This window comes from Fringilla coelebs (assembly GCF_963513975.1).
Source record: "Fringilla coelebs genome assembly, chromosome: 23".
Classification (NCBI taxonomy): Eukaryota; Metazoa; Chordata; class Aves; order Passeriformes; family Fringillidae; genus Fringilla; species Fringilla coelebs.
Window position 1 is genome coordinate 5,123,088 of NC_140049.1, and position 20,644 is coordinate 5,143,731.

General features: G+C 64.5%; 2 protein-coding genes across 2 annotated transcripts; one reads left to right on the forward strand and one right to left on the reverse strand.

Annotated features, from left to right (window-relative positions):
• Positions 1 to 4,773: 4,773 nt before the first annotated feature.
• AMIGO1 (adhesion molecule with Ig like domain 1) lies at positions 4,774 to 8,144 on the forward strand. Its single transcript, XM_084220583.1, has one exon. It carries the CDS (start codon positions 5,421 to 5,423, stop codon positions 6,906 to 6,908), a length of 1,488 nt encoding a protein of 495 aa, XP_084076709.1. The 5' UTR covers positions 4,774 to 5,420; the 3' UTR covers positions 6,909 to 8,144.
• Positions 8,145 to 9,646: 1,502 nt separating this feature from the next.
• On the reverse strand, positions 9,647 to 16,645 carry ATXN7L2 (ataxin 7 like 2). The gene is made up of 10 exons (XM_084220774.1): positions 16,574 to 16,645; positions 16,353 to 16,457; positions 15,496 to 15,679; positions 15,151 to 15,413; positions 13,688 to 13,770; positions 13,377 to 13,603; positions 12,638 to 12,824; positions 12,158 to 12,279; positions 10,543 to 11,335; positions 9,647 to 9,901 (listed from the first exon to the last, which is right to left on the reverse strand). Exons 1-10 carry the CDS (start codon positions 16,590 to 16,592, stop codon positions 9,887 to 9,889), a joined length of 1,998 nt encoding a protein of 665 aa, XP_084076900.1. The 5' UTR covers positions 16,593 to 16,645; the 3' UTR covers positions 9,647 to 9,886.
• Positions 16,646 to 20,644: the final 3,999 nt, after the last annotated feature.

Here is a 20,644-nt window from a genome sequence, read left to right on the forward strand (position 1 = left end):
GGGCTCCCGGCGGGGCTGCTCGGCCGCGGCACCTACCCTGGGGGTCCGCATGGAGCCGGCCTGAGGCCGAGGGTCCCCGCTCCGGCCGGGGGAGGGGTCGGGGCTGGGGGGTGTCCCCGGGGTGGCGGGGGATGCTCGGGGCTGGAGCCACTGCGGCGAGGGTTGCTCCGCACCGCCCGGCTGCTGGGTCCTAGTGCCGCCCGCCTCGCCTCGGTACCCCGGGAACGGCCCGCGAGCCCCGGGGCTGCGGGCCCCGCAGTGGGGTGCTCGCTGCCCCCCGAAGCCTGGCTGTGCCCCCCGAGTGGGGAGCGGAGGGTGGGACACCCCCGGGTGCTGCCCCGCGTGTTGCTCTGTGCCTCAGTTTCTCCGTTTGCCTCCCGAAAGCGATGGGGAGGGCGTGGGGCCGGCGCTGGGGGGGAGAAGCCCCTCGGGGAAGGGGAGGGGGAGCTCGGGGGGTGTAGTGAGGAGGTGGTCTGGGGGAGGGGAGGTGGGAAGGGGGGATGGGGTGCAGAATGGCAGTGGGGGGCACAGGGTGGGGCCGATCAGAGGGGCCGCAGAGCCCCCCCAACTCTGCCTACCCCCACCCCAGAGCCCTTTCCCTCGCTCCCAGCTCAGCAATGGTGCAAATGGGATGGGGTCCGTGCCCCTCCCCGCCACGCCACGCCCCGTGCCTCAGTTTCCCCGGAACCCGGCCATTCCCTTCCAGGAAAGGGTGCTCATCTTTTCCATCCCTCCAAAATCCTGCTCGGGCTGCGAACTTTCCCCCTGCAGTGCCCTGGCCCCATCCCAAGGGTGGCCGGGTGGGATGCGCGGCCACCAGCTCCCATTCCCGGGATGGGGGTGACAAGTGATCCGTGGGTGACGCGTGTCCCTGCGCGTCACGTGGCCATTGCCAGGCTACGGGCTCCCAAAAATAAATCCACCCAAACCAGATTAGAAACGCCCGACCTCGGATGAACCAGCCCCGGCATTCCGGAGCCCGCGGGCGGCTCCCGGTGGGACCCCGGGCAGCGGGAACACCGGGAACACCGGGAACTGCGGCACGCGGGCTCCCGGTGGGCAGGAACGCGGCGGATTCACGGGAATCCCTCCTGCCCGGGCTCCGGACCCTGTGGGGGAAGTAGAGCGGGGGAATGAGTCCTGGTCCACAGAGTGGGGGGACACACGAACCCCCTCTTTTCCTGGGAACGTCTGTGGGCACCCTCGCCTTTTGTGGAACACCTGAGGACACCCCGACATGGCAGACACCTTGCTCTGGTACTCCTGGGATCCCTGACACTGCTGGCACCCACACCCCAGTTCCCAAGCACTATCCCACTCCCCCACTATCCCACCCCCGCCATCCCAGTACCATTATTTTTGCCCTCCAACACCCCAGTCCTCAAGCATCCCCTTATCCCAGCACCTTTGCACCCTAGTACCCCAACATCCTGGCACCCCAGTAATCCACACCTTGGCATCCCAGCACATGGCACCCCAGTACCTCAGCACCTCAGCACCCTCCATCCCAGTCCTCCACACCCTGTCACCCTGGTACCCCAGTATCCCAGTGCCCTGGCACTCCAGTGCCTCAGCACCCTGGCACCCCAGCAACCGAACATCCCAGTGCCCCTGAGCAGTGGAACCCCAATATCTCAGTGTCCTGGCACCCCACTATCCCAGCATCCTGGCACCCCAGCACTCCAGTCCCCAAAACTCCCACTGTCCCAGTCCTTGCCATCCCAGTCCCCATTATATTGGCACCCCAGTGCCCAAGCACCCCCCTATCCCAGCACCTTGGGCCCCCAGTACCCCATACCTTGGCACCCCAGTACCCAGTATCTGGGCACTCCAGGATATCAGCACCATGGCATCCTAGGACTGCTGACACCCCAACACCCTAATACCCCAGCACCCCATTTTCCCAGGACCCTGGCACCCCAACAATCCTACACCCCAGTGCTCCAGAGCAGTGGTACCCCACTACCTCAGTGTCCTGGCACCCCAGAACCTCAGTACTCTGCCCTCCCAAGTACCTCAACATTCTGGCACCCCAGCACCCCAACACCCCAGGCTATCCATCCTCCTGCACCCCAGAACCCCAGCCCCTGGCACCCCAGCACCCCAATACCCTGGGGTACTCATCCCCAGCACCCCAATACCTCACTAGCCAGATCCTGCAGCACCTTGGCACCCCAGCACCCAATGTCATGAAACCCCAGCACTCAGACACCTCAGCACCCCAACACCGCGGGGTACCAGTGTCCCAGTACCCACCCCTGGCACCCCAGTACCCCTGTCCGTGTCCCCTCTGCAGAGCCCCTGATGGACACGCGGGTTAGGCACGGTCACACCTGTGTGTGTGTTGTGTGTGTGTGTCTGTGTGTCTGTGTGTGTTCTGTGTGTCTGTGTGTCTGTGTCTGTGTGTTGTCTGTGTGTGTGTGCTTACACACGTGTGCTCCCACGTACCACCTGCCCCCGGGACCCCTCCTGCTGTCCCCTGGGACACTCCGGGCCCCCCAGGGCCGCCCAGATCCCGGTGTCGCCTGGGGATGTCGGGGTGTGGGTGGGGCCGGCTGTCGGGAGGGGTGTGGGCAGTGGGTTCTGGGCAGGGATTAACTCCAGGATTAAAACTGGGAAAATAAGGACGATCCAAGGACAAAATTCCCTGTCTGATTAAGGGGGGCATCCAGCCGGAGGGGAGCTTAGGGTGAAGGGAACAGGGTGAGGGGCACCCTGAGGACATCCTGTTCTGTGTTCCAGGGCTTCCTTTTAATCCCTGCCCCCCTTTGCAATAAAAAGCTGCATCATCCCAGCATGGTTTGTTCCAGCTCTTTTCCCTCTAATTTTGGACCCAAAATCCGGCACGAATGTTTGGATCTAAAAATACTCCTGAGAAGCAGAGCCACGAGTGGGGGGTGCGGGGCTCCCTGCTGGCTGGGGCTGGGACACCCAGGAGAGCCCCTCGGGGGCTGGGGCAGGGGAGTCCCCTCTGTCCGGGGTGGGGGGCTGTGGGGTGGGTCAGGAATTCGGGGGGATGGGGACCGTGGGGCTGTGCTGTCAGGAGAGGGAATTGGAGTGGGAGGGGGCTGGGGCTGACAGGGGATGGCATGGGGATGAAGATGGGGATAGGAGAGGGATGAGGATGGGGACAGGGATGGAACAGAGGTGATGGGGATGAGGATGGGGGGTGGGGACAGGGATGGGGACGAGATGAGGCTGGGTTGGATTGGACTGGATGAAATGGAAATGGGGCTGAGAACAGGAATGGGATGGGATGGGACAGGACGGGACGGGATGATGGGGATGAGAACAGGGATGGGATGGGGATGATGGGGATAGGGACAGAGGACAGGGATGAGAATGAGGATGGGGAGAGGATAGGAATGGGAGATGGGGACAAGGATGAGGACAGGGATGGAAGGGGGATGATGGGGATAGAGGACAGAGATGGGAATGAGGATAGGGGTATGGGAGAGATGAGTGTGAGGATAGAGATGGGGCATAGGGATGGGGATGGGATTGGGATGATGGAGAAGAGGACGGGAATAGAGATGAGGGTAAGGATGAGGATAGGGATACAGGATAGGGATGGGAATAAAGAGGGATATGAGGATGGGGGTAGGGAATGAGCTGGGGATGGAGAGTGGGATAAGGATAAAGATGGGATGGGGACAGGAACGGGGATGGGAATGGATCGGGGAGTGGGGACGAGGCGGGACAGGTTTGAGGACAGGGTCGGACATAGGGCTGGGGCTGGGGAGGGAAATGAGCACGGGGCGGAGGCTGGGGCTGGGCAGTGGGGTCGAGGTCGGTCATGGGGCCGGGGCCTGGAGCGGACAGAGGGCCGGGGTCGGACACGGGGCTGAGGCTGGGGCGGGAGATGGGGCCGGGGCTGGCGGGGGGACACGGGACTTGGGCTGGGGCCGGAGATGGGGCCGGAGGAGGACACGGGTCTGGGGCTGGTGTCAGACACGGGGCCGGGGTGGGACACGGGGCTGGGGCTCGGGTGGAGGATGGGATGGGGGCTGAGGTGGGACACGGGAGCGGGGCCGGGGCGGAGGATGGGCCGGGGCTGCTGTCGGACACAGGACAGGGGTCGCACACGGGTTTGGGGCAGGGGCCGCACACGGGCCGGTGCCGGTGCGGGTGCCGCGGCGCCGGGCGGGTTAAGCCGCGCGCTGCCGCCATTGGCGGAGCGCAGAGCGGCCGCAGCCAATGGGGCCGGGCCGAGCGCACCGGGCCGGCCCCAGACCCCGTCCCGGGGCGGATCGGGGCGGTTCGGCCGCGTTCGGGCCGGGTCGGAACCGTTCGGCTGCGTTCGGGCCGGGCTCGGCTCCGCTCGTCTGAACTCGGGGAGGATCGGGAAGGTTCGGCTACGTTCGGGCCGGGCTCGGCTCTACTCGGCTGAGCTCGGGAAGGATCGGGAAGGTTCGGCCCGGCCCGGTTCGGCCTGGCTTGGTTCGGCGCGGCCCGCTCGGCTTCTTTCGGCCTCGCTCGGCTCAGCTCGTCTCGCTTCGGCTTCTCTCAGCTCGGTTCGGCCCCGCTGGGATTCTCTCGGTTCGGCTCCGCTTGACTCGGTTCGGTTTGTCTGGGCCCGGCCCTGCCCGGTCGCCGCCGCACCGGGCCCGGTAACGCTCCGACCCCATCCCCGGTCCAGGCCCGAGCCCGGCCCCGGTAACGCCCCGGGAGGAAGGGGGGAGGGAGGCAGCGAGCATCCTCCGCCGCTCCGTCCGCAGCACGGCCGGGACCGGGGCGGGGGGGGAATCCTGGCTGGGGGGAGCAGCAGGAGCCCCGGGCCAGACGTGCCCCGGGTGGGTCGTGACAGTGGAAACAGCCACCGCGCACCGTGACCTGGTGAGCCGTGACCCAGGGACACCTTGTGACAGCAGGAGCGACCCCCCCAAGCCGTGACACTGAGGGAGCACCGGCGCACAAAGCCATTCCATGTCGTGACACCGGGGGAGCACAGCTACCCCAGGCAGTGACACTGGGTGAACAGCATGGCGCCTGATGACAGCGCTGTGACACCCCCCACCATGGCACCAGGTGAGCAGCCAGATCAGCAGGTGCTGTGACACCGGGGGGACCCTGCGCCTGGCACGTGCTGTGACACTGGGTGACCAAACCACCCTGTGCCGTGACTCCTGGGTGAGCCCTGAGCCTGGCACATGCTGTGACACTGGCCAGCCCGGACTGTGACAAATGATCGACCAACCTGGCATCTGCCACTGGGTGACCAAAGCCGCCATTGGACTGTGATACCAAGTGACCAAGCCTCTGCACCATGACGCCTGCTGAACCCTCAACCTGCCGCCTGCCATGACACCGTGTGACTGAAAGCCACCCCGTGCTGTGACACTGGGTGACCAAGCCACTCCACATCGTGACACCATGTGACTGAAGCCCCCTCCCACTGTCTACGCTGCCTTGTCCCCATCATGCCACCATCCCGTCAGCGCGCGGCCATGCGTGTCCCCACGGTGCCGCCGTCCCTGCTGCTGGCTCTGTCCCTGCTGTCCCCGTGGGGGTCTGCGGCGGGGAGCTGCCCCCCGCGCTGCGTCTGCGCCTCCAACCTGCTGAGCTGCTCTCAGGCCAACCTGAGCGCGGTGCCGGCGCCGCTGCCGCGCTTCACGGCCGTGCTGGACCTGAGCCACAACAACGTGACGCGGCTGCGCGCGGACTGGGCCCCGGCGCGGCTGCCGCACCTGCACGCGCTGCTGCTGAGCCACAACGGGCTGGCCTTCGTGTCCACCGAGGCCTTCGCCCACGTGCCGCGCCTGCGCCACCTCGACCTGTCCTCCAACCGCCTGCGCACGCTGGACGAGAACCTGTTCAGCGACCTGGGCGAGCTGGAGGTGCTGCTGCTCTACAACAACGAGATCGCCACGGTGGATCGCACGGCCTTCGAGAACCTGGGCCGGCTGCGCAAGCTCTACCTGGGGCAGAACCGCATCGCCCGCTTCCCGCTGGAGCTGCTGCGGGAGGGCACCCGGCTGCCGCAGCTGGCGCTGCTCGACCTGTCGGCCAACCGGCTGCGGGCCGTGCCCGCGGGCGAGCTGCAGGCGCTGCCCGCCTGGCTGCGCGACCGCCTCTACCTGCACAACAACCCCCTGACCTGCGACTGCCTGCTCTTCCAGCTGCTGGACCGCGGCCGCCGCCGCCACCTCAGCGCCGTGGAGGATTTCCAGGATGAGCTGCGCTGCTTCCCGCCCGGAGCCACGGCTCTCGTCAAGATCCTGGAGCTGGCGGGCAAGCCGCCTCTCAACTGCAGCAAGGCGCGGGAGGCCGTGCTGGAGGCGCACCTCGGGGACAGCGTGATGCTGGGCTGTGACAGCCGGTGGCAGGGCGTGCGCAGCCGGCACTGGGTGACGCCGGGCGGGGAGCGGGTGCTGGGGGACGGGGGCAACGGCAGCGTGGTCCTGCTGGCCAACGGCAGCCTTCAGCTGCGGGCGCTGCGCCCTGAGGATGCCGGCACTTACTCCTGCTGGGTGGCCGGACCCCTCCTCAACGAGACCCTCTACGTGGAGCTGCTGGTGCACAACTTCACCCTGCACGGCCCCCACGACACCCTGAACACGGCCTACACCACTCTGGTGGGCTGCATCCTGAGCGTGGTGCTGGTGCTCATCTACCTGTACCTCACCCCGTGCCGCTGCTGCTGCTGCCGCGGCACCGAGAAGCCGCCGGCGCCGCGCGACGACAGCATCAACTCCTCGGTGCTGAGCACCACCCCCAACCACGCCGGGGGCACCGGGGAGCCCTGCGGGTCCCACGTGGCCTCCAGTGCTGGCACGGGGCAGAACGGCCGGTTCAAGGGCGGGGGGACCACCCCAGTGCCCACCCGGCAGGGCCCCAAGGCGCAGAGGAAGGTGTCGGATCCAGACTCGGTGAGTTCTGTCTTCTCCGACACGCCCATCGTGGTGTGAGGGGACACTGTGGGGACGGTCCCCAGGGACACCCCGTGTCAGCCACTGCAAGCTGTCCCTGGGCAGGAGGAGTGGCCAGACCCCCACTGCCGTGTCCCCAGCTTGGGGGGTCACACCATCACACCCCAGGACTGAGCATTGCTGCTGGCCCCGCTGAGGTCACTGTCACCGTGGGACAGTGAGGGACAAAGATGTCACACACACTCTGGGGACAGTCTCCCACCGTGACTTGTCCCTGGGCAGGAGAGTTGGCCACACCCCCACTACCATGGCCCCAGCTTTTGGGGGTCCCGTCATCATCCCCCAGGACTGAGCATCATCCCCCACCCCCACTGAGACCACAAAGGGACGGTGAGGGACACGTGGGTGTGAGGAGATACTCCATGGGGACAGGACACCCTGTGTTCCTACTGCTGCTGTCACCTGTTCCCCATGGACATGCCATGGGCAGAAGGGGTGGCTGGACCCCTGCTGCCACGTCCCCAACTTGGGGGGCAACACCATTGTCCCCTGGGACAGAGCATCGCTGCTGGCCCCCACCGAGGTCACTGTGCTGCCACAAGGAACGAGGATGTGACACCATGGGGCAGTCCCCCCACTGTCACCTGTCACTGGGCAGGAAGGGTGGCCAGACCCCCACCACCATGTCCCAGCTTTTGGGGGTCCCACCATCACCCCCCAGGACTGAGCATCATCCCTCCCCTGCCAAGGTCCCTGAGGGACTGTGAGGGACAAGGGTGTGAGGGGCCACCGTGGGGAGTCCCCAGGGACATCCCGTGTCCCCACTGCCACTGCGAGCTGTCCCCAGGCTGGAGGGGTGGCTGGACCCCCATCACTGTGTCCCCAGCTTTTGGGGATCCCACCACCACCCCCAGGACTGAGCATCATCCCTCCCCTGCCAAGATCCCTGAGGGACTGCGAGGGACAAGGGTGTGAGGGGACAAACCGTGGGGACAATCTCCTGCTGTGACCTGTCCCCGGGCAGGAGGGATGAGCAGACTCCCACCACCGTGTCCTTCGTTTTTGGGGGTCCCACCATTGCCCCTCAGGACTGAGCATCGCTGCTGGCCCTGCCGAGGTCACTGCAGGACCACAGGGACACGTCTGTGAGGACAGCGTGGCCACCAGCTGCAGGGCATCAGCCCCACCAGGCACTGGAGGACTGAGGGACAGTGACAGTGACAGCTGTGACCCCCCAGGAGCGGCAGCAGCAGGCAGAACCCCCCTCCCCGCAGCCCCCCCATTCCCCCTGCCCCCCTTGGCATGTGCATGGCCAAGCATGAGTCCCCCGGGGAGCATGTGCCACCCCCATGGGGACACCGGGGGTGTGTCAACCCCCTGGGGAACCCCCAACACCTCCTGACCCTCCCTGCAACCCACAGCTGCAAGCAGAGCCCCCTCCCCCGCAGGGGGTGCGACCTGGGGGCTCCTGCACCCCAAGAAGGGGGTGCCCCCTCCCATGGGTGCCCCCTCCCATGGGTGTCCCCATGCCAGCCCAGCCTGTGCCCCCACCCTGGACATTCCCCCCCGCCCTGGGCAATGCCCAGCGATGCCTTGGCCAAAATAAACGTGTTTCCCTCGTGCCTGTGCGACCTTCACCCTTTTGGGGGGCTCCCAGGGGTGTCCCCTTGCTGGGGTGGGGGTGGGCTGGGGACAGGGTGACACTGCTGGGGGATCCCCCCCAGGGTGAGGCTGGGTGGGGGGCCCTGCTGCCCTCCCCACCCCATCTGGGGTGCAGGGGGGGGAGGGAGGGGGGCAGGGGGAGGCACCCAGGTCACCCCAGCGTGCCCATCCCAGGGTCCCTCTGACACACTGTGCTGGGAGGGGGCTCTGAGCACCCCCCTATGGCCAGCCCCTGCTTACCCCCAGCACCCCAATGACTCCACTGACACCCCTAGCACCTCAATGACCCCTGTGGTCACCTGCCTGTCCCCCTGGCACCCCAAAGATCCCCTATGGTCCCCAGTACCTCCCCTTTACCCCCCACCACCTTAATGACCCTCCGTGGACCCCAGCACCTCCCCAATTCACTGATCTCCCCAGCCCCTCAATGACCCCACTGCCCCCCAAGTCCCCACTGACCCTTTATGGTCCTCTGCACCCTCCTAGCACCCCAATGAACCTCACCTGTCCCCCGAGCACCCCAAAAACCTCCTGTGGTCCCCAGTATGCCCCCATCCATTCACTGAGCCTCCCCAGCACCCCAGTGACCCCGTTCACCACCACCCAGCACCCCAGAGAACTCCCAGAATGACCCCATTGACCATCTCCCAGCCCCCCAAAAACCCTTATGGGGCCCTGCCCACCCTGCAGCACCCCAAAGACCCCCTATACTCCCCAGTAAGCCCCCCAGCACCCCAATGACCCCCTCAGCCTCCCAGAGACCCTTATGAACCCCTGCCCAGCCCCACAGCCCCCCAGCACCCCAAAGACCCCCTTTGCTCCCCAGTAACTCTCCACAGCCCCCCCAACAAGCCCCCCAGTACCCCACTGCCCCCTCAACACTCTGAACAGCTCCAGTGACCCCTTCCAGCTCCCCAGTGACACTCGCCCAGCCCCCCAATAATTCCCCATGGTCCCCACTATCCCCCTGCCCCACTGAGCCCCCCCACCCCCAAACCCACGGACCCCCAGCACCCCCTTTCCCCCATCCCCCACTACACAACACTTTTATTTTTTTTCTCTTTGTTTGTTTTTTTTTTTTTTTTTTACAAAAAGAACAAAAAGAGCAACAACCGTTTCTTATAAATATCCGCGGCCGACGGGGCCCCGGGAGGTCCGGGGGGGTCCCCAGTGCCGCCCCCCCCTCCCGGGGCTGGTTTAGCAGCAAGAGAACAGAACTGAGAGTTTTGAGGTATTTTCTGGAAGTTTGGGATTTTTCCTTCGTGTTTCCTTGGGATTATTTTTTTTCCCCCTTCATCGGTTTTCTGGCGTTTCCCGGCGGGGAGGACACAGGGGGGCCCCCGGTGACCCCTCTGTTAATGGGCTTTGGACTGCAGGGGGGACAGGGGACGGGTCAGAGGGGACAGGGACCCGCAGGGACTCTCCACAGGAGCCCCACGGTGTCCCCAGGCTTGGGGGGGTCCTCAGAGTGTCCCCACCAGGACAAGGTGTCCCCCCTACAGCACAGGGTGTCCCTCCCACAGGACAGGGTGTCCCCCCCCACAGGACAGAGTGTCCCTCCCACAGGACAGGGTGTCCCTCCCACAGGACAGGGTGTCCTTCCCACAGGACAGGGTGTCCCCCCCACAGCACAGGGTGTCCCCCCCACAGCACAGGGTGTCCCTCCCACAGGACAGGGTGTCCCCCCCACAGGACAGGGTGTCCCCCCCACAGGACAGGGTGTCCCCCCCAGGACAGAGTGTCCCCACAGCACAGGGTGTCCCCCCCAGGACAGGGTGTCCCCCCCAGGACAGGGTGTCCCCCCAAGGACAGGGTGTCCCCCCTCACAGGACAGGGTGTCCCCACAGGACAGGTCCCTCAGGACAGGGTGTCCCGGTGCTATTCCCCTCCGGCCCGTGGTGTCCCCCCGGTCCCAGGCCATCTCTCAGGGCACAGTGACCCCAATCCCAGTGTCCCCAATCCCTGCTGGACCCTCAGGGGGGTCCCCCTGGCTCACCGCCCCCAGCCCTACCTTCAGGGCGCTCCTCTTCTCCTCGAATCCCAGGGGCGTCCCCGGCTTCTTCCTGCGGACGGAGCCCCCCGAGCCGGAGCTGCCGGGGCCGGGGGCGGGGGGCGCGGGCAGGGGGGGCGCGGCCTTGGCCTTCAGGGCTCGGCAGTAGGTGGCCGCGTTCTTGCGCTTCTTCACCTCATCCTCGGAGAGCCCCCGGGGCGGCGCCCCCAGCCCCAGCCCGGGCAGCGGCGGCGTTTGGGGGTCCCGGGCGGCGGGGGGGGCCCGGCAGGGCTGGCCGGGGGGCAGCCGGCGCACCCGCGGGGTCCCGTTGAGGATGGCGATGGAGGGCGAAGCCGGCGGGGTGAGTTTCGTCTTGCCGGGGGGAGCCAAGCCCGGATTTTTGCCCTTGACGCTGTCCCCCAAACAGGTCCGTTTGTAGGGGGGGCTGCCGGCCGTGGGGGGGGGCTGCCAGGGCCGGGGCTCCGCGTCCGTCCCGCCGGGCGCCTCCCGTGCCCGGGGGGATTTGCTGGCCTTGCTGGGGGGCAGTTTGCTGAAGGAGGGCGAGGGGGTGTTGGCGGGGAGGGGAGAGGTGATGGACTGAGTGCCGCCCCCCCCGCACTCGGGCTGGCTGCAGGCGGCCGCCGCCGGCGGGGACCCCACGGTGTAGGTGAGGCTGGTGGGGAGCCGGCACCCCCCGGCTGCCGAGAGGCTCCGGAGGGGCGGGGAAGGGGCTGCGGGGCCGTAAAGGGGGGCAGCGGGGCTGGGGGGGGCTGCGGGGAGGTGAAGAGGGGGGACGACGGCCGGAGGGATCTTCCTGTGGGAAGGGAAGGGGTGGGTGAGATGGGGAACCCCCAAAACCGCTCCCAGACACATCCCCCCAGTTCAGCAGGGGAGAGGTGAGATGGGACCTCTCCAAATCCCCATTCCCATCCCTCCAGCCCCACCCTGTCCTCCCCAGTTCAGGCGTGGAAATGCGAGATGGGAGCCCCTGCAAAATCACTACTCCCAGCCCTGCATCCCCACCTTGTCCCCCCGAGTTTGGATGGGAAGGGGTGAAACAGGACATCCCCTCAATCTCCATTACACCCCAATTCAGGTGTGGAAAGGTGAGATGGGAGCCCCCGCAAATCCTCACTCCCAGCCCTGCATCCCCACCTTGTCCCCTGAGCTTGGATGGGAAGGGGTGAAACAGGACATCCCCTCAAATTTCCATTACACCCCAATTCATGTGAGGAGGGGGTGAACGGAAGCCCCCCCACCCCAATCCCTGCTCTCAGTCCTGCATCCCCATCTTGTCTTTCCCAATTTGGGTGAGAAGGTGGTGAAATGGAGCCACTCAAATCCCCACTCCCATCTTTGTCCCGACAATCCTTCCTGATTCAGGTAGAGAGAGGGTCCCAAATCCCCACTCCCATCCCTCCATCCCCACCTTATCCTCATCAGTTTGGATCAGAACGGGGTGAAATGAGACCCCCCCATTTCCACTCACATCCTTGCACCCCCACCTTACCCCGCTGACTTTGAATGAGGGAGGGTACAACAAAACCCCACAAATCCCCACTCCCTTCCTCCCCCCCAATCCCAACACCACGCTGGGACCCCAAACCCCAGGCCTGGTCCCCTGGGCCCCCCTCACCTCCACCTGTGTGCGCTGAGGTGCTGCTCCAGCATGGAGCCCAGCGCGGCGCAGAACCGGTCCAGCCGCCGGTCGAACACGTAACAGCCCGGGGTCACCAGGCGGCTCCCGAAGGTGCAGAACTGGGGGGGCACCGTGCCAGGGTCACTGCAGCCCCCCCACAACCCCACCTCAACCACCCACCTGGCACGGAGCCGGGAACAGGACATGGGGATGGGTCACAGCTGGATTTGGGGGGCCCTGCCCAGCTCTGGGGTCTCACATGGATGGGTCACAGGTGGATTTGGGGGTCCCTGCCCTGCTCTGGGGTCTCACATGGATGGGTTGTGGTGGATTTGGGGGTCCCTGCCCTGCTCTGGGGTCTCACATGGATGGGTCACAGGTGGATTTGGGGGTCCCTGCCCTGCTCTGGAGTCTCACATGGATGGGTTGCTGCTGGGTTTGGGGGTCCCTGCCCAGCTCTGGGGTCCCCTCACTCACCGCCTGAGGCCGGGGTGGGCGCACTGGGGTCCGGGGGGGTTCCTCAGCCCCCTCCTCCTCGCTCTCCTCGCTGGACACGCGGCTGCCCCCCTTGGGCAGGGGCAGGGGGAGGGGGAGGCCTCCGGTGCTCCCCTCCCCAGAGGTGGCTGGAGCATCCTCAGGGTCACTGGCAGAAGAAAGTCGGGCCCTGCACCAGAGAGGAAGTTTTGGGGTGCTCGATACTTGGGGGGTCACTGTGAGACAATATGCAGCCCCTCCAAAACCCCACTCCTAATCCCTACAATGGGCCCCCCCAATCCAGGTGGGGAGAAATGCGACTCTCCCCACCCCAAATCCCTGCTTCCATCCACTTCCCCTCCCAATTCAGGTGCACAGGGGCTGAGACACGACCCCACAATTCTGCACTCACATTCCTGCTGCCCTGCCACACCCCCCAGTGCAGGTGGGGAAAGGTGAGATGGGAACCCCAAATCCCTGTTCCTATCCACATCCCCCCAAATTCAGCTGGTGAGACAAGACCCCCCAAATCCCAGCTCCCATCCACCTCCCCCTAAATTCAGCAGGTGAGACAGGACCCCCCAGATCCTTGCTCCAAACCACATCCCCCCAACCCAGGTGGGGAGGGGGTGAGATGGAACCCCCAAATCCCCACTCCCATTCCTGCCCTTTCAATGCATCCCCCCCAATTCAGGTGGGGCAAGGTGGGAGGAGACCCCCCCCAAACCCATGGGGTACTCACCTGGGGGGGTGCAAGCAGTGGGACAGCCTGGCTCGGCAGGGAGGGGTATTGGGGGGCTGCAGCAGTGAGGGGGTGTCCTGCAGGGCAGGGTGCAGTGGCTCCTTCTCAGGGGGGCTCCTGTCTTTTGGGGGGTCCCCTCGGCGGGTGCTGGCCTTGAGCTCAGCCACCAGCACATCGAAATCCTTGGCCCGACCTTGCACCTCCCGGCGCTGGTGCACTGAGTGGATCTGGGGAACAGCAGGGAGGGGCTCAGGACCCCCCAAAACACCCAGGCTGGGATATTGGGGTGTCCCCTCCCCATTTCCCGCTACCTTGCAGGTCAGCAGGCGGGTGCAGAGCTTGTTGGTGTCGGGGTTCCGCACCCCACACTGCCGGTTCAGGTCACACTCCTTACCTGGGGGGACAGGGAGGCAGAGGGTGCTGGGGAGTGCTGGGGGGGCACCCCAACGCCCCCCACTAGGGCTGGGCATCGAGCACCCACTCAGAGCAGCTCTGAGGGGGGACACAGCTCTGAGAGGTTTTGAGGGGGTGGGGGGGTCACCATGTGCTGCTCCCTCTCCTTTTTGCTCCTCTGCAGGGTGAGCCCCCCCATTTTTTGCCCCTTCCCTGTGGTGACACCTCCCCTTCCCCCCCCCCCCATTTTCCCCTGGGTCCTGCTAATGGCATTGCTCTCACCTGGGAGTGTCTGTGAGCACAGCAGCAATTGGCTCTGGTATTTTGAGGGCAGGGGGGCACATGTTTGACTCCCATCTTTTGGGGAATATGTGTCCAGCACCCATCTTTGGGGGTGATATATGTTCAAACCCCATATTTTGGGAAGGCACACATCCTATTTTGGGGAGGCACACATCCAAACTCCCTCTTTTGGGGTGGCACACACATTTGACACACATATTTTGGGGTGATACATGTTTGAACCCATATTTGGGGTGGGGCATGTGTTATACCCCCAAATTTTGGGAGGGACAACACATTTGGCCCCATATTTTGGGGGGATATGGGTTCAGCTTCCATATTTCAGGGTGACACATGTCCAACCCCCATGTTTTGGGGTGACACATGCCCAACACCCATATCTTTGTGGGGGACACGTGTTCAACCCCCACATTTTCAGAGGATACACATTTGACCCCCGTATTTTGGGGGGACACATGTTTCACCCACGTATTTTGGGGGGAACATGTGTTTAACCCCCATATCTTGAGGGACCACACATTTAACACCCATATTTTGGGGTGACACATTTGACCTCCATATTTTGGAGGGATACACATCCAAACCCCGTATTTTTGGGGGGACATATATTCAACCCCTCTATTCTGAGGGACATGTATTCAACCCCTATATTTTGGGGGGAATGCACATTTAACCCCCATATTTTTGGGGGTCACATATCCATTCTCACATTTTTGTGGGGGGAAACAAGTTTAACCCCCATATTGTGGTGGGGCAGGGAGGCACATGTTCCACCTCCATATTTTTATGGGGAACACACGTTTGACCCCCATTTTTGGAGGAACACGTGCAAATTTGGGGATCCAAACCGAGCTGTGCCCATTCCTTGGGAACAGCCAAGTGGGGGCCCTAAACCTACAGGATGACCAGAACTGGGAGGGAAGGCAGGGACCCCCCAACAACCCTCCGGAGGAGAGTGGGGGAGCCAACCCCTGGTACCTACCCCAGTGCTAGACCTGGCACCGGAATTCCGGCCCCAGGAAGTCCCGCTGGGATCATCCGCCCCCCCCCATGGCCGGCAAGGAAAGGGGGGACTCACGCGCCAGCTTCCTGTGGGACCTGGGGGGCGCTTTGGGGGCCCCCACATCCTTGTCCCCCGGAGCAGGGATGCTCTCCGGCATGGCCGAATCCCCCCCGACCCCGGCGGGCACCGGGGGCTCTTTGGGCACCGCGGCAGCCGCGGGTTTCCCCAGGGATTCCTTGGAGTTGGTGGGGACGGCTTTGGGGGGCACCTTGATCCCGTGCCCGTCCGGTTTGGGAATGCTGGGAATCTTCTCCAGGTTCACCATGGGCACAAACAAGCTGTGGAGAGAGTTTTGGGCAGGAGGGGGTGGCATCAAAGGGACCCCACGAGGGCATCGGCGTCGCCCGTCCCGGCGCTCACCAGAGGTTGTTGTCCTTGTCCGTGTGCTCAGGGAGGGGCTGGGCTCTCCCTCGGGCACCAGGGAGCTTCTCCTGCAGGGCTTTGGCTGCTCCGGGCGTCCTGCCAGGCACCGGCTGCCCGTTCACCGCCACGTGGCACGCGGTGGCACGGGCATAGAGCTTGCTGAGCGGGCCGTGCCGGCGTTCTGCCAGAGGGATGGGAGGGGATCCATGGGATGGGATCCATGGGATGGGATCCATGGGATGGGATCCATGGGATGGGATGGGATCCATGGGATGGGATCCATGGGATGAGATCCATGGGATGGGATGGGATCCATGGGATGGGATGAGATCCATGGGATGGGATGAGATCCATGGGATGGGATCCATGGGATGGGATGGGGTCCATGGGATGGGATCCATGGGATGGGATGGGGTGGGATCCGTGGGATGGGGTGGGATCCGTGGGGTGGGATGGGATCCATGTGATGGGATGGGGTCCATGTGATGGGATGGGGTCCATGGGATGGGATGGGGTCCATGGGATGGGATGGGATGGGATCCGTGGGATGGGATGGAATCCGTGGGATGGGATGGGATGGGATGGGATGGGATGGGATGGGATGGGATGGGATGGGATGGGATGGCATGGCATGGTAAGGCATAGGATGGGATGGCATGGGATGGCATGGCATGGTAAGGCATGGGATGGCATGAAATGGGATAACCCCACTGTTAGCCCACACCAGAGCTCACACTGCGGGGAGCCCCCCACTGCCCATAGGCTGCACCCCCACAGCCAGCCCTGGTGGCATTCCCAGTGCTGTTCCCAGCACCATGGGGTGGAATAGCCATTCCCCAAATTCCTTGGCTCACCACAGTGCTTCTGGAAGGCCTGGGGCTTCACCACCTGGCTGCAGTGGTTGCACACTACCAGGTAGAACTCGTCATGTGCAGGGCAGTGCCCGAAGATGTCCATGTCTGTGGGGAGAGCTCAGTAAGCTGGCACACACCTGGTGCTGCTGGAAGCACTGCAGACAAGGATCCCAGCTCACACAGCCCCAAAATGCTGGATTTCACCCCAGAGAGGAGCTCACCTTCCTTAATCAGGGTCATGGTGTCCAGTTTCTTGCTGCCACTCTTGCCATTCTCCTCCAGCTCTGACCCTGATCCTGCCAGAGACAAAATCCTGTCAGTGGCTGGCACACGGATGGTCCCGGTGCTCCCACACTGGGGTGGTCCTGGCATTCCTGCTCCTGGAACAATTAAACCAGACAAAATTAGACCAGAGAGACAGATCATCCTGTGAGTGATGTCGCCCTGTGGTGTGTCACCATCTCCAGGGTCCCCATCCTGACAGCCCAGTGCCAGCAGGATGTTCCTGGGGAGATCCCAGTATGGGATGTGACATTCCCGGGATGTGACACCCCTGGGACGTATTTGCCCTGGGACGGAACATCCCTGAGGACACCCTGGTGCTGGGATGGGACACTCTTGGGGACAGCCCCATCCTGGATGGGATGTAACATCCCAGTCCTGGCACATGACACCCCTGGGAACATCCTGGTGGCAGGATGTGACACGCTTGGGTCACCCTGGTTCCCATACAGTCGTGGCTCCACTGGCTGTGCCTGGCCAGCTGTGCCAAACTGGGTGCCCAGTCCATCCCCAGTCCTATCAGGCCATGCCATACTGGGCACCCAGTGCCATCCAGCTGTGCCATACTGGGTAACCAGTCCTGCCTGCCTGGCCATGCCATCCTGGGGGCCCAGTGCCATCCAGCTGTGCCATACTGGGCACCCAGACCCATTCAGATGCATCATGACTGGTGCCCAGTCTGGGGCAGCCAGTCCCAGTGCTGAGAGCTCACTGGGACACTCCCAGTAAGGGGCACCTGGCTCCCAGTGTGCCCTGTCCAGTTCCCAGAGCAGGATATCTCAGTGCCCCACCTGGGGCTCCCAGTTCCTCCTGCCTGGTCTGGGGTAACGGTGGCAACTAATTCCCAGCCCAGGCTCTCCAGTTACTGCTCTGCTCCCACCAGTGTCCACTGGACTCCACTGGAATCCAGGATGGGGCACCCAGCAATGGGCACAGGGTTCCCCGTGGGCAGCCTGGGCTGCCTGGTGCCACATTGGTGCCCAGTTCATATTGCAGAGATCCTGCTGCCCAGTTCCTGAATCCCAGTGCCCAGTGTGGCTGCCTAGTGCCCAGTTCCCAGTGCAAGCACAGGGTGCCTGATTCCAGGTGCCCAGTTCCTGGTGCCCAGTGTCCAGTGCAAGGTTCTGAGTGTCTGGGCAACTTCTGTAGGATGCCCATGCCAGCTCTCAGTGCTGGGTGTCCAGTACAGGATGCCCTGTTGCCAGGGCCAAATGCCCAGTGCTGAGTGCCCAGCTCCTGGTACCAGGGGCCATGTCGGGCTGTGCAGTGCCAGGTTCCCAGTCCCAGTTCCTGGTGCCAGATGCCTGCTGCTGGATGCCACATTCCCAGTGCAGGAAGTGCCCATTCCCAGTTCCCAGAGCTCAGTGCTGGGTGCCCAGTTCTCAGTACTGGGTGCCAGGTCTGGATGCCCAGTGTTCCCAGTGCCCAGTTCCTGGCATCAGGTACCCATTGCAAGATATCCTATTCCCATTGTTTGGTGCCCCGGGCTGGATGCCCCATTCCTGTTTCTGCACATTCTGGTGCAGGGTGCCCATTCCCAGTGCCAGGATCCCAGTGCAGGATGCCCATTCCCAGTACCAGGATCCCAGTGCAGGATGCCCATTCCCAGTGCCAGGATCCCAGAGCAGGGTGCCCATTCCCAGTGCCAGGATCCCAGAGCAGGGTGCCCATTCCCAGTGCCAGGATCCCAGTGTGGGGTGCCCATTCCCAGTGCTGGCTGTCAGGTCTGCATGCCCAGTGCCAGATTCCAGGTGCCCAGTGCAGGGTGCCCATTCCCAGTGCCAGGATCCCAGTGCAGGGTGCCCATTCCCAGTACCAGTTTCCCAGTGCAGGGTGCCCATTCCCAGTGCCAGGATCCCAGTGCAGAGTGCCCATTCCCAGTGCCAGGATCCCAGTGCAGGGTGCCCAGTTCCCAGCGCTGGCTATCAGGTCTGCATGCCCAGTGCCAGATTCCAGGTGCCCAGTGCAGGGTGCCCATTCCCAGTGCCAGGATCCCAGTGCAGGGTGCCCATTCCCAGTGCCAGGATCCCAGTGCAGGGTGCCAGTTCTGGCTGCCCTGTTCCCAGTGCCAGGTGCTGGTACAGGATGCTTCATTCCAGGTGTCCAGTTCCCAGTGCCAGGGAACATCCTAGGACATGCCAGGACAACCTGCACCAGAAACTGGGCACTGGGAATCCAGCCCTGGGCATCCAGACCCGGCAGCCTCTGCTGTGTGCCCAGCTCCCGGTACAGGATGCCAGGTCTCGATGCCCAGTACAGGGTTCCCAGTGCCCGGTTTCCCACTGTCCAGTGCAGGATGCCCCGTTCCCGGTGCCCCGTTCCCAGAGCAGAACGAGCCGGTGCAGAACCTGCTCTCGGTTCCCAGCGCCCGGTGGAGGATGCTCCGTTGACGGTTCCCGGCGCAGGATGCCCCGTTCCCAGTGCCCGGTGCGGGATGCCCTGCTGCCGGCTCCCGGTGCCGGACTCCCCTCTCCCGGTACCGTTGCCCGCCCGCCGCGCGGCGGCGCTCGGACCGGGGGTCGGCGGGCGCGGCCCCGGTCGCGAAGCCCCCCCCGCCGCCGCCGCCCTCACCGGTGTCGGCGGGCGGCCCGGCCCGCTCCAGCCAGGCGCTCCAGCTCTGCCCCGCGAACTCGTCCAGGCCGGGCACCGGCCGCCGCTCCGCCGCCATCGCCGCCGCCGCCGCCGCGGCACCGCCGCCCCCCCCGCGCCGCCCCCGCCCCGCGCATGCGCCGCGCGCCCCGCCCGCCCCGCGGCACCACGGGCACGGTAGTCCCGGAGCGACCCCCGCCCGGCCCGACCCGGGCAGCCCGCACCGGCACGGGCACCGGCTACCCACCCTGAGCTGGGCACACCCGCTATCCCGCACTGCCGGGCGTCCCGAGCGATCCCCAGGCTGGGGTCTCCCGTTATCCATGTACGGGGATGGGGGTACCCGGTACCCCTATAACAGGTTGGGGGCTCTCGGTATCCCTATAACAGGTTGGGGTTCCCTGTTGTTCCCATAACAGACCCAGAACCCCAGTTATTCCTATAGGGGGCTGGGGTCTCCCGTTATCCCTGTACGGGGATGGGGGTACCCGGTACCCCTATAACAGGTTGAGGGTAGCCGGTATCCTTATAACAGGTTGGGGTTCCCTGTTGTCCCCATAACAGACCCAGAACCCCAGTTATTCCTATAGGGGGCTGGGGTCTCCCGTTATCCCTGTACGGGGATGGAGGTCCCCGCTACCCCTATAACAGGTTGGGGGCGCTCGGTATCCCTATAACAGGTTGGGGTTCCCTGTTGTCCCCATACCGGTCCCAGTACCCCAGTTATTCCTATAAGGGGCTGGGGTCTGGTATAGTTACTTCTATACTGGGCTGTGAGCCCAGGGTATTGCCCTACAAGGCTGGGGTTCCAGGTTGTTCCTGTGCGGGGATGGGGTTCCCCGTTATGCCTATGCCAGCCTGGGATCCCCCTTATCCCTCCACTGGGGTTCCCTATAATCCCTAAATGGAGCTGGGACTCCCTGCCATTATTCCCATACCAGGCTGGGGGTCCAGCCTATGCTAGAGTGGTGCTCCCAATGTTATCTCAATACCAGAGTGGGGATGCTGATTATCCTTTAACTGGTCTGGGGTCCCCTGTGACCTGTCTGGGACCCTCCATCAGCCCGAACTGACCTGAGGTCCACAGTTCACCCTACACCAGAGATGGGACGGGTTTGTCCCTGTACGGAGCAGGGGTCGTGCCCCACCCGGGTGTGCTCAGCCCCGCACCGAGGCAGACACAGGAGCCCCAGTGCACAGCTGGTAGCCAGGACTTTATGCGCCCCAAACAGACATGGACCCCCGGGGTGACACACAGAGCCCCCGACAACGAGCGGGACCCCCGGGCTTCCGTGTCCCCCTCCAGCATCCGAACCCCCGGCGGCTCCGAGCCCGGGGACAGCGACACCCCGTCCCCGGGCTGGCGGCCGGCGCGAGGTGCCGGGGGCCGGGCGGGGTCCCCGGGCTGGGTCCCCCCGGGG

Excerpts from the sequence above, each read along its gene's own strand:
- AMIGO1 (XM_084220583.1), top strand. The coding sequence starts at position 5,421 with ATGCCACCATCCCGTCAGCGCGCGGCCATGCGTGTCCCCACGGTGCCG.
- ATXN7L2 (XM_084220774.1), bottom strand. Across the intron at positions 13,604-13,687 it reads CCCGCCTGCTGACCTGCAAG|ATCCACTCAGTGCACCAGCG; the intron begins GTAGCGGGAAAT and ends GCTGTTCCCCAG. Across the intron at positions 12,280-12,637 it reads GCCCACCCCGGCCTCAGGCG|TTCTGCACCTTCGGGAGCCG; the intron begins GTGAGTGAGGGG and ends GTGCCCCCCCAG.